General features: G+C 46.4%; 1 protein-coding gene and 2 pseudogenes across 1 annotated transcript; 1 reads left to right on the top strand and 2 right to left on the bottom strand.

Moving 5' to 3' along the window:
- Positions 1-6,065: 6,065 nt before the first annotated feature.
- On the bottom strand, positions 6,066-8,675 carry LOC120642013 (annotated as a pseudogene).
- A 217-nt stretch (positions 8,676-8,892) lies between these two features.
- LOC120642012 (peptidyl-tRNA hydrolase 2, mitochondrial-like) lies at positions 8,893-11,848 on the top strand. Its single transcript, XM_039918382.1, has 7 exons — positions 8,893-9,369; positions 9,478-9,536; positions 10,545-10,604; positions 10,729-10,798; positions 11,213-11,282; positions 11,381-11,407; positions 11,492-11,848. The coding sequence occupies exons 1-7, from the start codon at positions 8,983-8,985 to the stop codon at positions 11,539-11,541; spliced, it is 723 nt and encodes a 240-aa protein (XP_039774316.1). The 5' UTR covers positions 8,893-8,982; the 3' UTR covers positions 11,542-11,848.
- A 295-nt stretch (positions 11,849-12,143) lies between these two features.
- Positions 12,144-13,980, bottom strand: LOC120642011 (annotated as a pseudogene).
- Positions 13,981-25,032: the final 11,052 nt, after the last annotated feature.

Genomic DNA, 25,032 nt, shown 5'->3' with positions numbered 1-25,032 from the left:
TGGTGAAACACTTCTTCAGGTATCTGAAATTCACCCCTGAGTTTGGTCTCTGATACTCTGTAGATTCTTCTCTGGTTTTGGTGGGCTTTTCTGATGCCGATTTCGGTGGGTGTCGGTTGGATCGCAAGTCGACATCCGGCACTTGTCAATTTCTCGGTACATCTTTGGTGTCTTGGTCCTCTCGTAAGCAGGCTAGCGTAGCGCTTTCTTCCACAGAAGCTGAGTATGTTGCCGCTGCTAGCTGTTGCTCCCAGATCCTTTAGATGAAACAGACCTTGCAGGATTATGGATTGAGTTTTGGTAGGGTTCCCATCTTTGTAGACAACATGTCCGCCATTAGCATTGCAAAGTACCATGTCCTACACTCCAGAACTAAACACATCAATATCCGGTTCCACTTCCTGCGAGATAACCATGAGAGAGGTCACATAGACTTGAACCATGTCCCTTCAGAGAGGCAAACTGCAGATATACTCACCAAACCACTTGAGCAGGTCAACTTTGCTCGCTTGCGAGGGGAACTTGTGGTTTATTACCCCTTTTGATCGCTGACTTTTCTTTGGTTAGCTTTGTAGGGTTTATTTGTTCTTCTCTTAGTTTTCTAGGTTTGGTAGTTGCACTGTGCATATGCATTGTACATTTTTGCATTTTGCATTGCTTCACTTGCACTAGCATTCTTGTATACATTGCTATGATCTCCAAGTGCTTGCTAGTGTGAGTTTATAAATGTGATCATGTATAGCTTGCTCCACTGTGTATATGACTTCATCTGAGTTAAGCTTTTTTGATTTGAAAATTTGAAAACATGGTCACCCTGTCTTGGCTACTAGCATGTTAGGGCGTGTTGATACGCTTTGCTATCTCATTCATGCTAGTGTAGCTTTTTGTTCAGCAATTCATACTTGACATGATCTAAAATTAATAAAATTGCTTGAAATGTGCTTGAAATGGAATGGAAAGATTCAGGTGGGATTGCTTGTCGCACTGATCGAGCTTTCGGGACGGCTCACTTTGCACTTGTGAGAACCCGGGCAAGGCTGTGCATGACTGAAACGAGTGCCTTAAGCTTCTGATTGCCTTTGGCATAGGCTTGGTCTCATTGCTAAGTAAAGCATGACAAGTTTTCAACCCTGGCATTAAATTGCTTGATTTAATGAGATTGCAAAATCAATGTTTACAACATGCTTTGGATGTTTTTGGCTTACCTGTATGAGTTTGATTAGCACTGTCTTTCATTCCCTACTTGCTAGTGCTAGATCAAGGGTGATGCTTTTATTTTTCCTAAACTGGAACTTGCCTAGAGGGTGCCACAAAAGTTAAAAGGCAAATTCTATAGGACAGCAATTCATCCGGCGATGTTATACGGTGCTGAGTGTTGGCCTACAAAAAGGCGATATGTCCAGCAACTGAGTGTAGCAGAGATGCGGATGTTGCAGTGGTTTTGCGGGCACACAAGGAGGGATAGAGTCCGGAACGAAGTTATTCGGGATAGGGTCGGGGTGGCACCAATTGAGGAGAAACTTACCCAGCATCGGCTGAGATGGTTTGGACATATCCAACGAAGGCCTCCTGAGGCGCCGGTGCGTAATGGGGTTCTTGAGCGGGTCGATAATGTAAAGAGGGGTAGAGGTAGATTTAAACTGACGTGGGATGAGTCGGTTAAGAGAGACCTTAAGGATTGGAATATTTCTAAAGAGATAGCTTTGGATAGGAGCGCTTGGAGACTAGCTATCAATGTGCCTGAACCCTGAACTTATTTCTTTCGGGTTTCATCTCTAGCCTACCCCAACTTGCTTGGGAAAAAAAGGCTATGTTGTTGTTGTGGAACTTGCCTAGCTCTAGACTGATTTGATATACCCTGTTGAGCTAGATGCAGGTCTTGTTTATAGATGCACACGTGCTTGTGACTAGTTGTTGCTCATATCATTGTATCCCTAAATGCTTTCACTTACACCTCCTGCATTGCATTCATTGCATATCATATGTTCAGGGGGAGTCTCAGTTTCAGGGGGAGCTTTAGGTCTGTTTAGCCTTGATGTGTGCATGTGCCAACAAGGGGGAGAAGGTTAGTGATCGAACAAAAGGGAAAAATTGTTTGATTTTTTAGAGTGCATACATGTGGTGAGAGGTGCACTGGAAAGGGAGAAATGCATTTCAGTGGGAGTTTCTGCTTTGTTTAGCTCCTGGCTTTCCTTTCGCTTCTGGCATAACTGTGTCGAGCCCTGCCTCTGTCTTTGAGGAGTCATGCTTGTGTTTGATCGATTGCGTCGAGCTGTTGCCCTTGTCTTAGGGAATCGATCTCTGCTTGGTCAAGTGACTTGTTCTTGCTTCTTTCGAGCTTTTGTCACTTGTTCAAGTTCTCTCTTGCTTCTTTGTTCTTCACTGTTTTTGTTTCAATCTTGGTTCGTTTGTGGTGTGTTGACAATGCACTCATCAAGGGGGAGATTGAGGAATGTTGAGTACTCTATCCTGCTTGTGATGAGTGAATTGTCAACCGTACGGTGTGATCGTGCGCTTGGTCTTTGGATTGCAGGTACACGGGCGTCAAGTGTCGACGGAGAGCTGTCGTGGAGGTGCAGTGGCCGATGGACCGTGCGGTGGACGGCGGTGAAGGGCAGTCAGGACCGGAGCTCGTGCCGGGCGGTAGCTGTGGCGTCTACTCCTGGATCGAGGGCACAAGCGGCGACGGAAGGCGGGTTTCTTGGTTTGCGCCACAAAACCAAGGAGGCGGACGGCGGTTGAAGACGCCAAGTCGTGGAGGCACAGGCGTCGGTCTCGGGACTGACGGAGGCGACGGGTGTCGACGGCGTCTAGGGCCTCGCTGCGGGCGAGGAGGTGACGGGCGTCGGGCGGCGTCTAGGGCCGTCAGAAGGACAAGGCTGGAACGGCGTCCAGGGCCACGGCATGGAGGCGGGAATCTTCCCGCGCATGGAGTTTTGGCGGTTTTTCTCAAAACCGGCCACCTACCCGGGTTTCGCGGACCCCCCCCCAAAACCACGAACCGGATCTTCATCCACACGGTGGCATCGCGGAGAAGACTTCGACTCGAAGAAAGAACCTCGACCGTCAGATGAGTCCTTGTATCTTTTTCCGGTTTTGCCCCTACGGGCTTTCTAGTGTCTATTTGAGTCTAGGGGTATTTTGGTCTTTAGTCTAGAGAGTTAGTGGGCTTAAATATCTACCCCCTCTCCCTCTCTCTCTTTCCCTGCGCCAGAACATAGCTGCTGAGCCCGTGCGCCCTCTCTCTCTCCCTCTCGGCTCTCTCTCCCTCTCCTCTCTAGGTTTTGAGCCCTGGATTCTTGAGGATGTTGTACTGAGATTGATCGGGAAAGGAGGCCCAATCCTCCTTGTGCCCTCCGGGGTTTTGAATTCAATTCAATCTCGTACGTTTTGTGCCTTGTTTTGGATGAATTCGATTTTCCTTCTACGAATCTTGAGCACGAGATGACGAGTGGTTTTCTGATGATTGAGTGACTCTTTGTAGTGATTCTAATACATCTAACCTAGTGCTAATCCCCCTGGAATCACGAGTTCACTCGAATCGTAGTTCTTGGCATTCTAAAGAAAACCCCCGTTTTGCTTGGAATTCTTCGATTCCTCCCAAACCATGGAGTGATTCGTCGATTCCTTTCATGGATATGTTCACAAGTCCTTTGTGATCATGCCTGCAAAATTTGAGCTCCTTTGGACTTGATTTGATCCTCCAATCATCAAAGATTCCAAAGAGCGCGGACTGAAAAATCATTTCTGGACACGGGCTGAGTTTTTACCTATCACCGGTTAAACCGACGCTTGTGATATGGTGCGTCGGATCAACCGGTGAGTAGGTTTTTCGTACGTTAGGGTTTTCTGCTCCTCGCTTGGTTGCACCGGTGCATTAGCTCCACGTGCATCGGATCAACCGGTGATAATTATTTGTTGTGCTGCTTTGAGCGTTTAACCGGCGTATTGGAGTCTCTTAACGTCAGTTCATCCGGTGCTCTGCTGGGTCCTTTTGTTGCCTCTCTGGACAACTGCACCAGCGTTTAAATTGGATTTTGCTGGATCATCCGGTGTAGAACACCGGTTGAACCGACATAGTTCAAACCATCACGTCGGATCAACTGGTGCTTGCTCTCTCGTGCTGCTGGCTCTGCTTATCGGTTGAACCGACGCTGTTCAAAACAGTGCGTCGGATCAACCGGTGAGTTATACCGTGTTGTGTCTTGCGCTGTTTCTTCGCATATGCTTCCGCACCTGTTCACGCTTTGTTCCTAGGGCTATTTTGTGTTAGTGTAGCTCCTCTATAGCTACTCTACACTTCACCTAGGACTTGAGGGTTGGGTACGAACTTGGGATCTTGGGCCGAGCTTTCGATCGTAAGAATGTTTAATCGGCTCCCATTTACCCCCCTCTGGTCTCCCTTTCGGTCCCTCACGGTGTCCAAGATGTGGCGCCGGTGTCCAAGAAGAAGAGCGAATGGGAGATATCTTTCTGTACCAAGCTGAGGGGTGATATGCAAATATAACCACAGACTAACTCTAGGTTAGCACCATTATGGACTTAAACGGCACAAAAACATAGATTAGTGACCTATTAAGTCGTTTTGAGAGTTTATTGACCAGAGGGACACACCCAGACAAGTATAAGGACCGGTTGTGCGCTTTGCTCATCTTCTTATGTACAAAGTTATGATCCTTCTTCTTAGAAGATGTACACTAGTTTTTTTTTACAAATGCTAAAATAATCTAGAGTGCTAGATGTAAATAATCATATCGCGATCCCATTAGAGAGATTTTTATAAATAGTCGAATGGTGTAGTTTTTTAATAACAGATGTTGCATTATAACTGCTCTAATATTCGACTGTATGGGAAGAGGCAGTGTGAGGAACCCTCCCTGTTCCTGTGTTCCGGTTCTTCTTGTTTTTTTTTAATTTTTTATAAAGAGACATAGCATACTGGTCCTTACATAGGTTTGATGTTTAAATAACCAGCTAGGGACTCAAATCTCGGAAACAAGAAAATCGACACTCCAAATTAAAGCGACTCGGTAGCGTCTCATGTCCACCCCTCTTCTCTGACGAAATTGAAGACCTGAAAATGCGAGGCCTGTTTGCCCTTGAAAATCCTTGGATTCTTCTCCTTCCATAAGTTCCATATCGTGTACATTAGCCGTGCTGCCATGCATATTCTCTGTATCTTTGCAAGTGTTTGCAAAGACTCTTTCCACCAGCCTTCAATGACCACAGTTGCACAAGTCGCTTTCACTGATCCACGAGTCCATTGCCTCATGCATGCCCAAGCCTCTTTGGCGAAGCTGCAGTTTGCAAGCACAGGGGTTCTCTTCTTCCTGATTACACAAGGAACAAACGATTTGCACGGCGAGTTCCTAACTAGAAGCTGTGTTTTCCCACAGCTTCTTCTCTCCAAATTGTCATGCTGTCAAAAGATCTTGATGAGCCCATAAGAACTGTACACTGTGCGTATGGTTGTGTCGGCAGCACCCGTGTAAACGGTCCAAATGAGGACATCAAGCTTCAATTTTGTACTTTTTGCCTGTTTCAGCAGAAATTGAATTGTCGTTGCATCTACCTTTGGTATCTGCATCAAGCGCATCACAGAATGCACAGTATCATGGAAAACTTTTTAAAAGCTGTTATATCAGTGCAAATTTATAGCTCCTCTGGGTGATTAGTGCAAATCGAATTGCATAAGTAGACCACCACCAGCAGGGAGGTCATCAGCGTTAGAATGCTGATACAGCATCCATCTTAGCGTACTATCAAGCCAATTTGCTTTAAAAATGTGACACTGTCAAACGCATCCTGCATGCGCAACACTAACATAGGGGACAACAACCCATGAGAGATTAAATCGCTGGAAAAGAAGCATCGCCGTTTCGCAGTGACAACCCCTGATGCGTCAAAGATAAATGGACAGCAAATTGTTACAACACAGACATGCAAAAACACAAGATAAATGACAGCTCAGGCGATGACCTCAGTGGAAACCAGCACGGGAGTTAACCAATGGAATCACAAATGAACAAGCAAAACCACAATAACCTCTATCGAACAAGGCATCATGAAAGCATAACCAGATTTTGTGATAATTTGCTCCAAATACTCTTCATAATTCAAGTCTACAACATCATCCATCGCAACAAACAAGAGATCATATTCAAGATATCGTGTCATGACACAGCTTGGATATATAACAAAACAGCTCAGAGGCGCTCCAAAATTAGGCTAGTCCTGATACCAAAAAGCTAAAGCTTTTGGATCAATCCTTCACTTCTTGGACTTCATTGGTGCCCTGTGACATGGAGAAATGTCAAAAATAACATGTCAATGAAACATGATATATCCAATGCGAGAAACTAGCATGTGAAAGGCCTGGACACTTACGCTGCAGCCGGCGCTGGAGCCACAGCTGCTGGTGCTACAGGTTCCCTCGGGCCCTATACAAAGATGAAGCATACATTTCAACAAGGAATATAAACAAAAGAACAACACATAAGATATATGAAAATATCTAAGCCTTTCAGGAAAGAAACATTGCACCTAAAAATAAATAACTCAGAAAAAATGACAAGTCAAAACATTCAAACCCATGTCTCATCATATTGCCAAACAGAAGAAAAATTAATAAAATTTTCAGATTGTACTTCTATTTTTCCACGGATCAAGAAAAAACTACAAGGCAGCTCAAATTTGCTAGTGCAGTAGTGCACAGGGCACAACAACTATTCCAGCATCATATACAAATCAGCGGGTCCCCACAGTTCCAGAAATAAATACAGGCTTGAATAAAGATGACATCATCTTACCTGGGCCAACCTCTCCTCCCTCCTGGCAATCTTCCTTTCACAGCTTGCCTTGCTCTTGGCACGCTTGGCCTCAAACTGATCAGAAAGCGTCTTCTCTCTGGCCTTCTCAGCCTTGGACTTGTGGATACTCTCCATGAGCACCCTCTTGTTCTTGAACATGTTACCCTTAACCTTCATGTACATGTCATGGTCATGTGCTTGTCAATTTTCTTGGCTTCAAGGTACTTGCGTAGAAGGCGCCTAAGAACACGCATCCTACGCATCCACAGAATCTTGGTCGGGAGCCTAGCCTCCCTTGTACCCCTGCGCTTACCTGTAGAGAGAGATAAGTTTAATACATTTACAGGACATCAAAAATAAAAAAATATGAAAAGTGAGCTATGCATACACAGAACTCAGAAAACGAGTAAATAACTACAGCATAAACATACCATATCCAGAGTGACATCCCTTCTGCTTGGCCTCATGTGCCCTCCTTGCACGGGACCTGGAGTGGATCTTCTGAGGCTTCCTGATGATGAAACCATCCTTGACCAACTTCCGGATGTTCTGGCCTGCAGGTTTCATATGAAAATATTAGTGACTTTTGTGTCCTTTCAGAGGTTAGTATACAGCGTATAACACAAAAAAAACAAGCAACTCCAATAGCATGACCATCATTTGAATGTTTGAAGTCTGTTTGTTGCCAGTCAGGACTACATCTTTGGTAGGGCGGTGTAACAATCCAATACTGAAGTAGCTATACCTAAATCATATTATAAAAACTGTGGTATTCTCGCACAAAGTAGAATGTACGAATTTTACTAGTTATTTTAGTCAAGAATGGGTGTAAATGGGTGAAGAACCCTATCTGAACACAAATAATAAAAAGATAACTGGATCAATTACAACCTAAGGGTGAGACAAATATATTGACACATAAGAAAGATCTGAAAACCTGTTCGCATGCCAACTTTTGAGCACCAAGCAAAAGCTTTGTAACATGATAATTGTGCCTATGCAGCAGGTATTACAAGTGCTAATATACCTAATTTCTAAGTACTACCTTAAAATCATTTATGCATTAATAAACAACATTATTGACTTAGTACCTTGACGATTGCCATCCCAATAAAGAAATTAGAACCGTGGAAGTCCATGCAGCAGTCTTAACATCCATCTAAATCACTTGTTCGCCCCAATGGACATCACATAAGCATCCAGGGGCAGAACTAGCACGGGGGATCCAGGATTCCAAGGTTGTCAGCGCCACGGCCGCCACTACTTGCCCGGAGCTAACTCGTCAACGTCAAGTCCGAGCCAAGCCACGCTGCCCCCATAACCGTGAGGCCGCAAAAAGGGGGCGCTACGACAACGGTCTCCGCGGCCTCAAAAATTGGAGAGTCCCATCTACCCCGTGGCCTAATGCCACTTTAATCTTCTTCCCCAAACTGCTGCGCCCCGACGAACGGATCGGAAGCAGTAATCAGCGCCGGGGACAGGTCGCAACTCCAATTCCGACGGTGTCGTGTCCACGCCGCCATAACTAGGTATCGGGGCCACGCCTAGCTTGCCCCATAGGTCGGTCCGCCACTAGCCTATCCCGACCCGCAGAGCGAAATCAATGGGGAACGCGGCGCGAGTAGGGTACGAGGCGGGAGGTGGAGGAGAAAGGAAGCAGAGCGGGGCCTTACGGGAGTTAGCCATGGAGATCTCGCTGACTTCATTGGGGTCGAGCTAGACCTTGCCCTTGCCGCACTTGAGGACGCTCGCCGCAAGGCGCTTCTGGAGTTTGAGCGACACCATCTTCTCCGCCGCCGATGGTCTTCCCGGCCCGGGTGGTTGTGTGGTGGTGCAAGGGGCTAGGGAAATGCGGCGGCCGCACCAAGAAGGATTAGGGTTTCTCTACTGGGCCAAATGCGTGGCTCGCTCCTGGATCGGCCCAGCTCAGTCGCAACTGGCAAGCAGGCCCAAATAGGGCTCAAACCCGCGCCTTCGGATTCCGCATGGCCCAAACCAAAGGAATCTCTTTCGTTTTCCAGTCCGACGATCTAGGCCTTACCCACTGATCAAGCGGACCCACAGGTCAGAATCGACTTGCTTCCCCAAACCCACCAGTCCCCAGTCCCCACACACCCTAACCAGCAACAACCGCCCACACCGCCGCCGCCGGTGACCGGCGACGGCGATCCCTATGGGCGCGTCGGCCTCCGTCCTCTCGCTCCCAGTGGCCGCCGCGCTCCCCGCAGCCGCCACCGCCGTCGCCGGGGCCGCAGGCTGCTTCGCGCTGGGCTACCTCCTCGCCCTCTCCCGCCACGCCGCGGCCGTCGACCCCGACGGCGGCTCCGATGACGATTACGAGGACGACTCGGAAGAAGATGATGACGAAAACTCCGGCGGCAGCCGTGCCGCGAAGCGAGCGGGCGGTCAGAAGAGGACCGGGCTCCGGCTGCTCTTCTGGGCGCGGAACGTGGTGACCAAGTCCGACTCCGCAAGGGAAGCGAAGAGGGCGCAGGCGCAGGCTGCCGTCAGCCCCCTGGAGATCGAGAACCTCGCCGATATTATAGAAGATTTCAAGATGGTACTGGAGCTTGGTTCACGATTCTACTATTTTGATACGTTGGATGGTACTCTAGTGCACGATGAGGGCGATAATGCCAATTTATGTTGGCTTTTGCTTTGATGGTAGGTGCTGGTCGTCAGGAATGATTTGAAGATGGGGAAGGGGAAAATCGCTGCACAATGCAGGTGAGACCTTCCTTCACTGTAGCGTCATTTCGAGACAGGAATATGGTATATACTATACTGGGACTCTGGGAGGAAGTGAACCCAGCTCGCTAGTCACTCTAGTCACACAAAATGTTTGCTTAGATTGTGCACTATGCGGTTTTCAATGTTGTTTGATGGATGATAAGATCCCTCGAACCAAAGCCTGACTGTCTTGTCTCTAGCACAGATTATTTTAGAGAACAAGCTGCAGTTAGAGAACAAACTGTGGAACCTGGACTGATAGTTTTGTCAGTACAGTGATTAGTAGAATAAAAGTCATTTCGTTGGCACATGGTGACAATCTCTTTTCTTTCTATGTTGGCAGTTATTCACTATTTTGAATTAGACAATATCTTTATGTACCTGTCATCTGGTTTGCTTATGGTGTCTACAATACAAGAAAATGCATAGTGTCGTCTAGGATTATTCGTTCCATCAAAAGCCAGATAGATGGAGAAACTGGGGGTATTTATCATATTCTGGATACCTAGACTCATATAGTCACTGCCTATTCTGTAGTTTATTTGGCTGAAACATGACAGTTTTGCAATTGTAGCTATCCCATCTGAGTCTCTCATCCAATACAATTTCATCAACACAAAAGTGGAAATGAGCCAATATAATTTTTTAGTCAGTCATCTTTAGCCAGACAGCCATTCAACTTCAGTTTCCATAGAGAATGCATCGTTAATATCAATGATGTGTTTCTCAATGTTTTTAATGAATTTTCACCGTTTTCAATATTTGTGCCAATTTCACATGGCATGCACTCTTTATTTTGGCCATGAAACATGTCACATGTGGACATTTAGCTTTGATGAATTAAATTACCAGGCCACAAAATTGATGCTGATCTTTGCCTCCAGCACTTCATTCATAACCTTCTGCAATGAAAGAGTTAGCATGATCACATCTGCGTGTCTGTTATATGTTTTTGAAGTGTGAGTATTGTTTAAGTATGTTGGCTTCCTTTCTCTGTTTTTGTAGCCATGCAACTCTTGGCCTGTTCAAAAAACTCCAACAGAGAGCACCAAAATCGCTAAGAAGGTATTGCTCCACAACAGCTTTTTATGTTGTTTGAAGTTTCTTCCAAATGTTCAACTTCATATTCTACTAAGTTAGCAAACCAGATGCCAAATTTGCTTTACTCTCTACTTTTCATTTTTTTCAGGTGGGAACGGTGTGGGCAAGTTAAAGTGGTTGTAAAAATAGAGAGCGAGGAAGATATGCTTGTTTTACAAGTAAATGTTATTTCTTCTTGCGTATTTGACTATACTGAAACTGCTTTTCCGATATCCGAACATGATGTGATGCGCATGAGCGGAAAATAATACCTCATCCTGAAATTGTTTTATCATTTCGTGAATTGATTACTTTATTTTCTAAAATGGAGCACTTGGTTCTTGCATGGTGTGATGCTTTATCATTCTTTTAGAGAAATCTTTTGCTCCAACTTTTACCTAATTTAAGGTGAAACTAAAAGCTTGCCTGTTAGTTCCCTGAAACATGACAAGGATTTGGCTGATTGCTCTCTGTGGGGAACTCCCTGCAGTTTTTGATAAAAATTGTCGGGATTTTTCTTTTGTTGTGTTTAACATATCACTTTTGTTCCTTACTCCAGAGTGTCTAAATTTACCTTTTTTGATTTGATGCAGGGGAGAGCAAAGTCTTTGAATCTGCCAACTCACATAACCATAGACGCTGGAAGAACACAGATTGCTCCAAGTGAGTTGTTCGAGTTTTAACTTAAAATGTTGTCTTCTTTCTCATTTTCCCCCCATCTCATTGAATTTTCCTTTTCTCTAAAATTAAACTTTTTGTAGATTCAAGAACAGTCATGGCTATTCTTGGTAAGTTGCATTCAATTCATGTTAGCATGTTCTTTGTATTCGTACTGGTGTTCTTTTGCTGACCTTACTTTTCCAACTGGGCAGGACCAGCAGATATGGTCGATGATGTGACTGGTGGTCTGAAGCTATTGTAAACTTCACCTTATCAGCATTCACAAGCACCCAACATGTATGTTTGGTGTGCATGAATTTACAATCCACATTGGACTGGCACTTCACTAATCTGCTGTTGAAGAATGAATCTCGACCTCATTGGTTGACTAAATCTTGTCTGTGGATTTGTTCGAAAGGAGGTTGCTTCTTTTTTAATTGTATCAAGTGTTGTCTTTGGAGCTCTGATTTCAGTTTTGTTTTGGTGTCGAGAACATATAGACCATTGTTTCTTCTGCAACATAGATTAAAAAAAAAGGCTCGGCTTGCCCCTTTCTTTGTTGATTTTTACCGTGGTTGTGGACACAGTACTGAGTTACATAAGAGAAGACAACTTGATTACTGCTGCGTGTGGGAAATCAGAGTTAGTAAAGAAGAGTTATAAGTACAGATTATGTATTTCGCACCACTCATGACTTGCTATTATTAGTACCACATATTCTCGTGCGCAAATGTTAGGCTAATGTTTGCTCTTGGCCATTGTTTGGGGAATTGTCACTTTCAATTGCCAGATCTATGTTGCAGCCTGAAGCCTTGCCCTGAAGCCAACAATGGAAGGAACGCAAGAAGAGTATCAGTGATCCAGTTCAGGAAACGCTTTACAGTGAGTGACAGCACTAAATTTTGCACAAAATCTACATCGTACTACACGGCAACGAGCAAAGTGCATCATAAATAAAATCCCTTTGATTTCCAAGGAAACTCCTGACTCGACAAACTGAAAGTAAACGGGATAGAGCAGTGATCGTGAATGGCTGAATTAACATTTTCAGACAGGACGATGTTATTCTGATTGATCATGGCAACCAACTCCTTGCCCTTTCTCTCCCTTAATGCCTCCGGGTTCAACTGCTGTGCGGCTTGCTGCTCTCACCGAAGATCTTGTTGAGTATTGCAGCGAGCCTCACCCCTCCTTGCGCGATTCTCTTCTGAACAACCGGCAGCGTAGAGAAGAAATAGTCGTCTGCATTTTCCAATTTCAGATGAATCGCGTCAGATTTCTCTAGTAAGCTCACAAAATTATTTGATCTGGTCTTCAGAGCCTACCTCCTAAGATGGAGCCCTGCTCAACACCCGCGTACGCCACATCGCACGCCAGTTGCGCACTCTCCATAGCGTACCTGCACTTGCCTTCAGCCGTTAGCCACCTCTGAATATCATCAGGTTTATACTTCTAAATAAACGAAGCTTGTTGCAGATCACGAGCTCACTTGTCAGCGCAAGTCTTCGTTCGACTAGAGCATGCCTCCCACTCCCTCTCTTCTTCAGACCACGCCTCCTGCACGACAGCAGCTAGCTCGATCACTCGCTAGTTCCTGGCACTGACATGGCGAAAGCTGGAGTGAAGCTACGGAGTGCCGGAGAGCCTTTGTATACTTACAGTGATGTTCTGCATGATGACATGTGTCATGATGCTCAGGTCGTCGTTGTAGAAGTCCTTCATGGCTTTCTCGATGATGTCCAAATCCCATACCTGTCAAAACCATGCCAAAAGTGTTGGTCTGATTCTGGACGTGTCATGAAGAATGAAGCAGTTGAATGTAAGATCAGACGATTCTGCTGGTCGATTCAACGTACGCGATGGAGAGGCTGGTGGACGTCGCCGACGAAGTGCGCCAGGAACATCAGGCTTATGGTCGGATCAACCACTGGTGGCAGTGTCAGGAGCTAGCAGTATCAACTTATGCAATGTGTGTCAGAGTAAGCTTGTACTAGATGATTATATTGAAGCTTACATGGAGCTGACGAGTTCGTCAGGGCTGCGGTGTAGTTGTTGATTCCTCCAACCACGCACATGTCCTTCTCCCCTTTCATGTTGTGGCAGTCCCCTGGCCAAAAATAGCGCAGGAACCATCAGACATTCAGACCCAACACACACCAGCAACTCAGCAAGTTAAGGTTGTTTGGGATAATGCCGGCGATGGAGGACCTAGCTAGGTCGCTTACTGCCGTAGAAGAACTGGCAGTCGCCCGGCGTGTCGGCGAAGTGCAGCGCGCCCGACCACGGGTACCGGCGCCGCTCGTCGTCGGCCCACGAGCACGTCGCCGCGAGCTCGCCGCGGGCCCACCCCGGCAGGAGACTTGTCACCGCCGCCGAGGCCTCGCTCATCAGAAAGCTCTGCACACGCCCGCAGCAGGTCTCAGCTCATCAGAAACCCTATCAGACTCTCGATCGAACAATTACCTGAAGCTCGTGTTCTGTTACCTCGGCGATCTTGCTTGCACACCATGTAGTGGCCCTCCTTGCGCCAGGCGTGGGCGGCAGGAGCTCTCGCCACCACCGCGACGAGGAGGACCTGAACAAGCCGCGATCCCATATTCCTAGCAGCTAGCCGTGCAGCCATCCCTGTGGCACTCAACTCTCTCTGCTGCAATGAAGCTTTCAGATTCCTTCTCACCTCTCACTGAGTCACTGTACTCGACCACCTCGCTACTGCCTTTTATACACGCTACAGGCAAACCGATGCCGTCTGCTGCTCCAGCGACAGGAGGATATAATTCCCTCCTACAAAATCCAAGATGCCATGGACGTAGTGCTAGTACTACACACGTGACTCACGCAATCACGTCGCCAGCAGTGTTTGCACCAGCGACCAGCGACATGATCAGCAAAAAGATTGGCAAAGTAAAGCATGGCATGGTTTGCGTAGTGGCTCTCTGTCTCGCGTGTCTTGAGCTGCACGAATGATCCGATCCGGTTGCAGCATTCCTACTTAAACTTTTTTTTTTTTGAAAATAAAGTTGCGGGAGCGCCGCTATGTCATTTAAAAACGAGAAGCAAGCAGGTTCTTACAGGCCTAATACTACTTAAACATTATTATCCATGCCGTTTGCATCGACCGGAAACCGTAATAGGATTGCTAGTTCTGCTTTGATAGGAGACGACGAGTAATGAATGAATGAACAAAAGGGGGTATTTGTATTTGGGAAGCTTTACCGACAGCAGGCACCTGTCGCTCGTGTAGTGATGATGCCAACAAGCGCACATGCCATTTGGCATTAGCAAAAGACAAAAGAACACATATTCCATTGGCCAAAAGAAAAAAAAAAGGAACCGACTTGGATGTTGGCACTCCAATTTGGAGCGCTCTTCGCAGAAGTGCGAGGATTGCTTTACGTGTATTAATTCCATTCTTACTTTTCATGGCATTCTATTGTCCTGTTTTTCCATTTAATCGTCTTATCATTAAAAAAACTTGACCTGCAGATTATGACGGCCCCCGGGCAGACCTGTGCTTTGGCATGGGATAGGCGAGGATTTTTTTTTTTTCAACATGCACTGAAGTGCGCCGTCACCAGCCGGAAAATCCGCCCAGTGGAGATTCGAACCCCAGCTGGGAGGATGCCATGCGCACAGCTAGACCAACCGGACTAGCGCGCGTGCGTCGTGCAATCGTCTTATCATAGACGTTGGGAAACCCTATTTAAACAAGATTTTGCAAAGACTTGTTTAAACATGTTTTCTTGGAAACTTATACAAAGTTATTTTGAAAACTTGTTTTCGAAGTACTTTTTCTTGAAAACTTATATGAAGAGGTTTCTTAAAACTTACGCCAATGAAGCCCCACATTGGTTCGCCATATCATCCGTAGTACTTTTGTTTGTTTTTTTGGCTTTTTATGTCCACTTTTTCTTTTCCGGTTCTTTTGCTCATTGTTTTTTCCTCTATCCCGAGCAAGCATCTTTGTTTTTTTTTTAGGGATGAGGAAGCATTTTTGATGTGATGAATGGATTGCTACAGTGATTTACCGCTTTTGTGTTGCTTCTGCTCGAAAAGAAAATTGCAATTCCTATTTGGCCTGGCTACGGGCCTCCGCAAAAAGGCGGGCTCGTGCAGTTGGGCCTCCATTCGGTGGCCTGCTCCGCCGGCGGTGTTGGAAGCCACCGCCCCAGAGGCCCGTAACCTGATCAGATCACCAGAGTTGCCACTTGCCAGTATGCATCTGTTGTTGATCTTGACCTCTTGGGTTGCTGTGTCTCTCCTATTTCAGCCTACGGCACATTTAACTTATTTGTTGGTGGATGATAAGTCACGCTGAAAAATCCTCAGGATGTAGCAATAATCCTCTTAGCTTCGAGTTAATTATTCCCAATTCAAAGAGTGAATTTTGTATACAAAAAAGTAAAGCTTAAACTTGGTGGGTAAACATAAGTAACACTCAACTTTGTAGAGTGTTCAAGGCCGAGACGTCCCTTTATCTAAAAACTTTGTAGATTCTATTGGACCACCCTAATTAGAAATGTTAGATTCGCCACTGTAACGTGCTATTGTAACGTGCTATCGAAGGATGAACTCAAGCACAGGAAGCACAACTATCTTCACAGGCAGCTGCTAGTTAGGGTAGATCAAGCATTTCTAGTAACACATTTCTTGTTTGCTCAAAAAAAAGTAACACATTTCTTGAGACCTCGCTGTTTTTGTTTTGGCAGATAGGGATTATCTAGTCATCAAGTTTTTGGGATGACGGGATCGAGGAACGAGAACGACATTTGAAATAGATTTTTACACTGCACGAAAATATTCCCACGTTCCCATTCCCGGAACGAGGAACGCAGGGCGTTCTAAGTTCCCGTTGACCGTCATCCTGGATGTTGGCAGTTCCACATCGAGTGGCCGCCCCACTAGGCCTCCCCTGCAGTCAGGGGTGGTAATGGGTCATGGCCCTAATGGCCTCTTCACAGCCCAATAAAGCCCTTAAAATTTTTAGTTCAAAAATACATATGTTTAGAGCCCGGCCCTTTTAGGGCCCGATCCTTAGATTTTCTAGTTCAAAATGTTGGGCCCTTTACCACCCCTACCTGCAGTTCACCGAATCGTGTTGATTGAAAGGCCGTTGGCAGTTGGCACTCAGCTTGTGTGCATGTAGCGGTGGTAAGGTAACTGGTCTGATATGCAACACGAGCATCAAGCTCTATGCAAAGGCAAATCGTCAGATACAATATCCATCACATACAAGGAAACATCGCACATGTATACACATGAGCCAGCCTCTATAACATAAGCTCCGTGGCCGTGGGTAGCTAGAGAGTCAACAACCTTATTACAATTTCTATTACATACCGAGACAACACAAGTGTAACACTCCGGGTGTTAATCACCTTGCATTAAGGCTGAGAACACGATTAACCTCATCATTAGCACTGAGTTTGCATACATAAAAATGTTGGATAAATTTATACCAAAAGTTTTCACATGAGATCTTTTAACAAGTTTTCAAAATGAAATCAAATCGAATTCTAGTTTAAGCATCTAAACACATGAAATGATGAGTTCGAGTTTGGTTAGAAATTATGTTTCAATTTTGAAATGATAAGAAGTTGAATTCGCAAAAACTGAAACCAACATTACAAAAAATTTAGTTTGGCTCGGTCAGGACCGGTCTGACCGGTGTGACTGACCGGTCTGACCGGTTGCTCCAGATGTTCTATATTACAGGGACCCCACAAGCCTATAAACTAATATCTCTCTCCCTTACAGCTCACTCACTCTTCCTCACGTCACCCCCTCTCTCCCTCTCTCACTCACGAGCTCCCCCTCTCCCTCATGAACTCTCTCTCTCTAGTGCCCTAGGGTGCAAATCCCCCATCCCAAATCCATCTCAAGGCCAATGAGACTTCAAGATGGCGTGGAGCACCTTCTCCTCCACATGCTCCTTCCCAGGGAGCCTTGGATTTCAAGTTCTTCGCGCGGAGGAAAAGCTCGTTCAAGGTACTCCAACTTGTGCCGGCCCGATCTATCTTTCTAGGAGGTTCTAAGTGATTTCCTTTGGTCAATCATCTCCTTATGCATCCTTGAACTAGGATTCAAGAGGGTTTCAATTTTGGTGGGCTAGTTTTTCCACCATGAGAATTTCTGTTCTTGGTAGAAAAAAAATGTTCTCGGGCCCGGAGACTCCAGGTATAAGCCCGGATACTTCGGACTTGGAACACTCCGGTGGAAACTCCGGATATAAGCTCGGATACTCCGGACTTAGAACACTCCGGGGGAAACTCCGGGTATAAGCCCGGATACTCCGAACTTGGAACACTCCGGGGAAAACTCTGGGTATAGGCCCGGAAACTCCGGATTTGGGAGTCCGGATACTCTAAGAAGGTGCCCGGATACTCCGGAAATGTTGTTCCGGATACTCCGGGTATATGCCCGGATACTCCGGATTTTTGGTCTCGAATCTGAACGGTGGTGAATGTAAAACTAGGTTTATTAGTTTTATATTTTCATGCTCGGTAGGATAGAACTATAAAGTGTGTTGTTTGACAATTTTTACATGTAATTTTTAATGGTGCTAGAAAAATGTTTATATAGTTTATAAATGCATAGTTGGAGTTAGGAGAATTCTAAAAATACAAAACCAGTTGGGTTAACTTTGTGTAGACTCATGTAAGGTTTAATTAACCTCCGCCGGTGTAGTTGTTTATAGTTAGACAATATCGACCTTGTGCTTGTATTGCTCCACTTTTTATTGCATTATCCATACATTCATACATATGCATCGTTGCACCTCACTTAGGTACGCTAGATGTACGACGTGTGGACGTGAAGCACGCGGTGTGGAGTCGAACCACAAGACGGTGTTTGGCGGATATCTCCAGAAGAAGGAAGGACCCTAAGAAGCAACTGAAGACCCGGCCCAAGGTCGGAAGGGCCCAAGGCCTTGATAGCTTGAACACTAACTTAGTGTTACCCTCAGGCAAGCCCCGGTGCACATCCCACTATTTCAAATTATGACACATATATATGTCTCTAATAATTGTGCATTAGGTTTAGGAATTGTTTGAAACCTTAGTTGCATGATCCCTAGGTTTTCCTGGGCCTTATACTAGTATGAATAGGTCGTTAGCACTGCTATGCTTAATAGGGCTCGATAGAAGTCGAGTGATAATTCTATCACTCACGAGATATAGGATGTCTTTATATTACACAGTATATGAATTATTATATTCAAGATGGAAGGTATGGGATGGGAGACCGGATGGGGGAAGGTTGTGACAGCACCGTCTGAATTAAACCAGCTTAAGTACGCTAACTATCATCTTAATGGTTAATCAAGTTACTGTGCACTTAAAATGGTGTAATCCGGACGTCTGTCAGTTTAAGGATCGAAAAACACTAGAAGTCTCGCACGAAGACGAGCACAGATGATTACAAGCAGATAAAGTTCTCAAGGTTAATTTACAAAGCGGAGTTTTACACACAAGTTTACGTAGAATATCAGAGTTCAAAATACAGCGGAAACTAAATAGAAGTTGAGTTTAGAAAAACAACGATTACTACGATGACGTAAGGACGTCACATCGAGCCCACCGATGTGAATCCTGATTAGCTCCAGCCAACAGCAGTTACCTGAAAACAGGGTGACAACAAACCCTGAGTATACTAATACTCAGCAAGGCTTACCCGACGATGGGTATACTTAGCCCACTATCTAGACATGTAAAGCTTTTTGGCTCTGGAATTTGTTTTGCTGAAAGGTTACTAATAATGAATCCTTACTTTTAATATTTTAGCTCAATTTAAGTTTATCAAGTACCAACTAGATTTGCCTAAACATCTAGAGCAAGCATGGTTGATCATATCAATCTTTACAGAGTAACATCATTATATCATTATCATTCCAAATCTTTACTACGATGTGACAAAGAGATCAAGGCTCTCATAACCGCGAGTCACGGCGAATCGATCCGATTTAACCTTGCAAGGTGGACCTAACTCACACGACACAGGTAAGCCCCGTCGGGCCACGCGCGTCAACTGTTTCCACATTACCACGGCATCTGAACTACGCCTGCTAAAACCCAGGTGATGGGCCCCTCGCAGTGAACTCCCGGAGAACCCGGAGGCGGCATCCTATCCAACACCCGCCAACTCCCACGCCCAGCGTAGCATGGCGGAATTCAAATCACCGCTGTAAGGTGGTACACAGCTTACCGGTTTCGACTACCTCCTACTTCCGGTATGTGGTTAGTACTGTTCAATCCTCGATCAGCACTGCCAACAACAGAACGGTCCTCAATCGACACAGGCGGAGCTTACTTTCCATCCCTTCCATACCAAAACCAACTCATTTCCGCCCAGTCTCCATTTCTCTTTACTCAACAATTCATTTCAAGCCAAAACTAAGGGATCAAGATCCTAAACTCGCGAGTGACAGTAATCACTCGACTTCTACCGAAATCCTATTTAGCAAAGCATTTCTATCAACACCTGCATACTAGTATAGGCCCACGGTACCTAGGGAAACATGCATACTATGGTTCCATTCAACTCCTAGAACATAAATGCACAATACTTAAATAAACATTAAATAATTAAAATAAGGTTATGCTCTGGGGCTTGCCTGGGATAACACTGAGTCAGTGTTAGTACTAACAAGGCCTTGGGCCCTTCTGACTTTGAGCCGGGTCTTCGGTTGCTCCAGCGGGTCCTTCACTCTTCAGGATGCGTCCACCCAACACCGTCTTGTGGTTCAGTTCCGTCAGCACGTGCTCCACGTCCACACGTGGTACATCTAGCGTACCTAAATGAGATGCACTAAGACAGATGTTTGAATGCATGGAAGTACATTAGACGATACCGCAAAAAGGACAAGTAGGGCAGATACAAAACCACGCTTGGATGGGCACAAACACGATGCAATGCAATGCGATACGATTAGGAACAAAGATATGACTGGGCAATCATTTATCAAGCAAGCACGGCATACACACTCAAAAGGTAAACTGGGTTGGTGCTACAACACGAGAGCTTATTCAAGTATTTTTAGCCTGAAGTGTTTCCTACTAAAAAGCATTACTATCTTGCTTAGAAAAGACTAAGCAAAGATATAAAGCAAGAAAGAACAATTTATTTAACCAGCAAAGCATAAAAGTAAAATAAATAAAGGTAACCTATGAACTAATTCTCAAAAGGTTAGCATACTTATACAAGACTAACTTAAATTGTTGGAATTAACAAGCAATCATGATTTTCCAGCATTTATTGATAACAGGAGGTAATTAAATTAACCCCAACATTACATACAAGTTAACTTAACTCAAATCAAGAAAACAACTGTTCATTATTTTCTATTGGCAGCTATTTATGGAGTAGAAGCAAACATAACAAACTTCATGAAAAAGCAAGATTGGCTATTCTAAGCAATAGAGAGCGATCTCAATCAAAAGAAGTCAAACCTCTTAGATCCTAATGTAAACATGGCATGATTCAACATTTAATCACTTAAACTTAACAAACATTAATGGAGTAGTTATAATACTTTACAAAGTAAACATGGATCAAGCATTAAATATCAAAATATTTGAGAACTCAAGCTAAAGACTAGTATTGGTCCTACCAAAATTTACATAGGGCTACTCATAACATGAACAACATTTGGCTCAAAAAAATCACGAGCAACACATCATTGAAGCATGAGATATAAATAAAATATGCATTTCTTAACATTTTTAGCAAAGCACATGAAATAACAAGCAAAAGTCAAGTAACGGGGCTAAAATTTTTACCTTACTACTAGCATCATATGTACTTGATACCATAAAATTTTCATAGCATGACATGGCTCCAAACATTATTTATTTAAAAGATAAGAACCACTAGTTTTAAAAATACTAATAAACATAAATCTATTTTTGTAGCAAAAATGTTTAACTAAAACATGTCATATTTTGGTTCCAAAAGATAGAAATTTAGACAAGGATTCTAGAAAGTATTTATTTACTATTTTAGGATGTTTCTACTAATTACTATAAATTTTTAAAGTTCACTGCAAAAAGGTAAAAACAAAACCAATTATTGCAAATATGACCCTAGTTTTTACACTGGGGTCCCTGGAATCTTTTATTTCTTTGCACCTAGGCCCTTGGCCGGATTTGGTAACAGAGGAGGCGGCGGCGGCCATGTTCCCGGCGACGGCGGTCGCTGGCGGCGAGGGGGATGTTGGGGAAAAGCTAGAGGGGGTTGAGCTCTACCCGATGGTGGTCCTCTTGGGGCTCGGGGTGGCCGAGAGGGGTGGCGCCGCGGAGCAGTGGGGCACGGCGTCGGCGGCTCACGGCGGTGGTGGTGCTCCGGCGACCGTGGGTGGCCGGCGTCGGGTCGTGGAGCTTCCTTGGCTCGAGGGGGAGCTCGGGGGCGGATCAGTTCGGGCCGAGAGAGAGCGAAGGGTGGAGCTCCACGGCGAGCAGGGGCGGCGGCGCTGATGGCGCGCGGCGAGGCGAGATGGAAGTGGCGAGACGGCACGAGGGCCAGCGGAGCTGGGCGCGCGTGACTCGCGAAGCCCGGCGCGGCGCAGGGGCGGGGCGCGGCCTGCGACGGCGCGAGCGGCGGAGCAGAGGAGCGGCGACATGGCTCTGGGCTCATGGCCATGGCGGCCATGGTGCGGCTCTGGGAGGCGGGGCGAGCGGAGCGGCACGCGGCGAGTTCAGCTCGCGGCCGTGCGCGCGGGCTCGGCGCCGCGGCCGCAGCGCAGGCAGCAGCAGCAGCGCAAGCGAGCGGCGCTCGCGCATGAAAGAGAGAGGCGAGGGAGAGAGAGAGGAGGAGCAGCGGTGCCGTGAACGATTTGAGGACGAAACAATCAGGGAGCTTCGAGAGGAATGGTGAGGAGAAGGACAGGTGGAACCCAGGTGTCCACCCAAAATTTGGTTAAAATTTGCTCAAATATTTGCGAATTTGCAATTCCGTTTGGAATTTGAAAATCATTTCGAAACCAAAATAATTATTTCACACTTTTGTTGACTTTTACCAATTCAAAGGAAATTTTTGAACCAAACCAAACTTTAGACCCCTATATTTTGCAATTTGAGAAACAAAAATTAACTACCTTCCAATTGCTTGAAAATGTAAAAAGATCCTGCAAAAGAAAAAAAAATTAAGCTTGCCCAAAATTTTAAACAATTTGAAACTCGTCATTTCATGTATTTAAAATGCTAACAAATTTTAGTTAGTGGTTTTACTTCTGCAAAACTAGCGCTAAAGATTACGATAAACACCAGATTAACCCAAATTAGAGACAAGTAACACCTGGGGTGTTACAAAGGTGTAGCCCCATCTGTGTTGATTAAGGACCGTTTCGTTGTCGGCTGTGTTGATCGGGGATTGAATTGTACTAGCCGCATGCCAGGAGTAGGAGGTAGTCGAAACCGGTAAGCCAAGTACTGCTTTGCTTCGAAAATACAGGAACCCGCACCCAACTCCTGGGGTAGTCGAATAGTCGCGGAGAAATGGGGATGCTTATGTTTACTTTTGGTGGTCTCACGTTGAGCTCGGCTGACCATATGTAGTTGGGCTGGTTCCTGTAGTTCGAGGCGGGGAGGGGAAATGTCGGTGCATGGGGTCCGACGGGGCTTTTGCGTGCCGTGTTGGTTAGGTCCACCTTACAAGGTTAAATCAAATCGATTCGCCGTGTCTCACGGTTATGAGGGCCTTGATCTCTTGGTCACATCGTAGAAAGGAAATGGAATAAGAATGAGATGAGATGCAATGAGGGCTGATATTATTTAATGAATGTTTGCTCACCTTGATTGTTGTAGCCTTGCAAATCCTAGATGGTTAGTCAATTTATTGATATAATTGGAAGCTAAAACTTAGAAAAATAAGGACTTACTTCTAGTGCTTGTTCTGAAAAAAAATTAACCACCAGCCAAAAGCCTTGCATGTCTAGGTATCTGGGCTAAGTTATACCCACTGGTCGGGTAAGTCTTGCTGAGTATTAGTTGCTCAGGGTTTGTTGTTTACCCTATTTCAGATATAGGAGCTAACTAGGTTTCACATCGGTGGGCTCGATGTGGCGCCTTGTCTTCACGTCTCGGTAGTCCTCGACTTATTTAGTTTGTTTCATTTATTCTCTAGTAAAAATGCTCTGTAAGTTAGATTCTTCTCCGCTGCTATCTTTTCTATCGTGGTTTGTGGAGACCCACAGCCGGGTGGCATAGTGCACCCGCCTAATCCCAGAGGGTAAGTACTCGGGGAAGCGCTAAGCGATTCGGCCGGTCTACCTAGGGAGCAAGAACACAAAAACACTCGAGGATTTAGAGTGGTTCGGGCTGCCGGAGCGTAATACCCTACATCCACTGAGAGTTGTATTGCTCTTGCATATGAATGAATCTATCCTCTGCCCAGGCTGGGTACTGGCCTCTGCCGGGACTCCTCCCCCCCCTTCTCTAACGGGTGTCTCCCTTTTATAGCCCAAGGGGACGCGTACACAGGCGTTGAGACCCCGACAGGTGGTTCCAACGCAGATGTATAGTATATTGCGCAGAAGGCATTAATGGTGCTACAGTGGTTGAGAATCTCTCCTCGGATACGCTTCATCGCCATGTGGACTCTCTGACCGAGGAGTGGATTCACCTGTCCCGTCGGCGAGGTGCCCATTGAGGTAGTGTAGGTTGCGGCGTAGACTATTGGGTCTACCGCGTAAGCGTCATGATGGGCGAAGGCGAGCCGTCATGTCCAACTGGCGTAGCAGACTGACATGCGTGGCGTGGGCGGCACCAGCGGCTGCACTGTGTGCCTTGGTAACGCGCGATCAACAGTGCAACCTGGCAAAAGTCGCCTCGGGCTCTGCTGTGGCAGAGCGCACTTACGTCTCCCGTATTGAATATGGTAGGTGGGCGAGTCTTCCCAAGGAAGCTTCGCGGCCGCGCGCGTGCCTGCACCTGCGGACACGTGGCGGCTCCGGACCTGCCCCAGGCGGGGTGTCTGTTCCCTCCCCGCTGAGGGGTCCGGATAGTATATGGGGGTCTGGGACCCCGTGGGAGGTCCGGGGGCCCCGGCTGTTTTGGCTGAGCGCTCCCTTCTCTGGGACACGCGGCGTCACCGGACCCTTCCCTAGCAAGGGATGGGTCTGGGGCCGATGACCGGGTGAGAAGGGCTTCGGACCGTGGGGGTCCGGCTGCTCAGGCCGTCAGTGCGTAGTCATGGATAACTACGAGGCTCTCGCCTAGACACAGCAAGAGGGGGTACCCTAGTCCAGAGGTACCGACAGTGGCCCCCGAGCCCACCTCAGGGGAGGTACGAACCCTCAGGTGGGGCCATTATCGTGACGTGTTCTGACGCAACCTGGTTGCGTTGGCGTCCTCATGTCACGAGAGGGTGCTCCGGACCCACTGGAGGCCAGAGCACTTGTTGCCAGGTTCAGGTACTAGAGCACTCTCCACAGGGCGGTGAAGGTGTAGGCTTAGGGTACGTAACCAAACTAAGCAGCTACACGGACCTCGGATCGCCCAGGGAGCGAGCACCACTTCCCCGGACCCGGCTCCTGGCGACCGTAGCGAGCGGTCTCCGCCGGAGCGGGCCACCGGAGTGGACTTGGGCGACCGTGGTGAGGTCACCGCTGGAGCGGGCCACCGGAGTAGACTTGAGCGACCGTGGCCAGCGGTCACCGCCAGAGCGGGCCACCGGAGTAGACTTGAGCGACCGTGGCGAGCGGTCTTCGCCGGAGCGGGCCACCGGAGTGGACTTGAGCGACCGTGGCGAGCGGTCT

Source organism: Panicum virgatum, chromosome 7K (genome assembly GCF_016808335.1).
Source record: "Panicum virgatum strain AP13 chromosome 7K, P.virgatum_v5, whole genome shotgun sequence".
NCBI lineage: Eukaryota > Viridiplantae > Streptophyta > Magnoliopsida > Poales > Poaceae > Panicum > Panicum virgatum.
The sequence above is the reverse complement of the archived record's forward strand: the minus strand, read 5'-3'. Positions and strand labels throughout refer to the sequence as shown.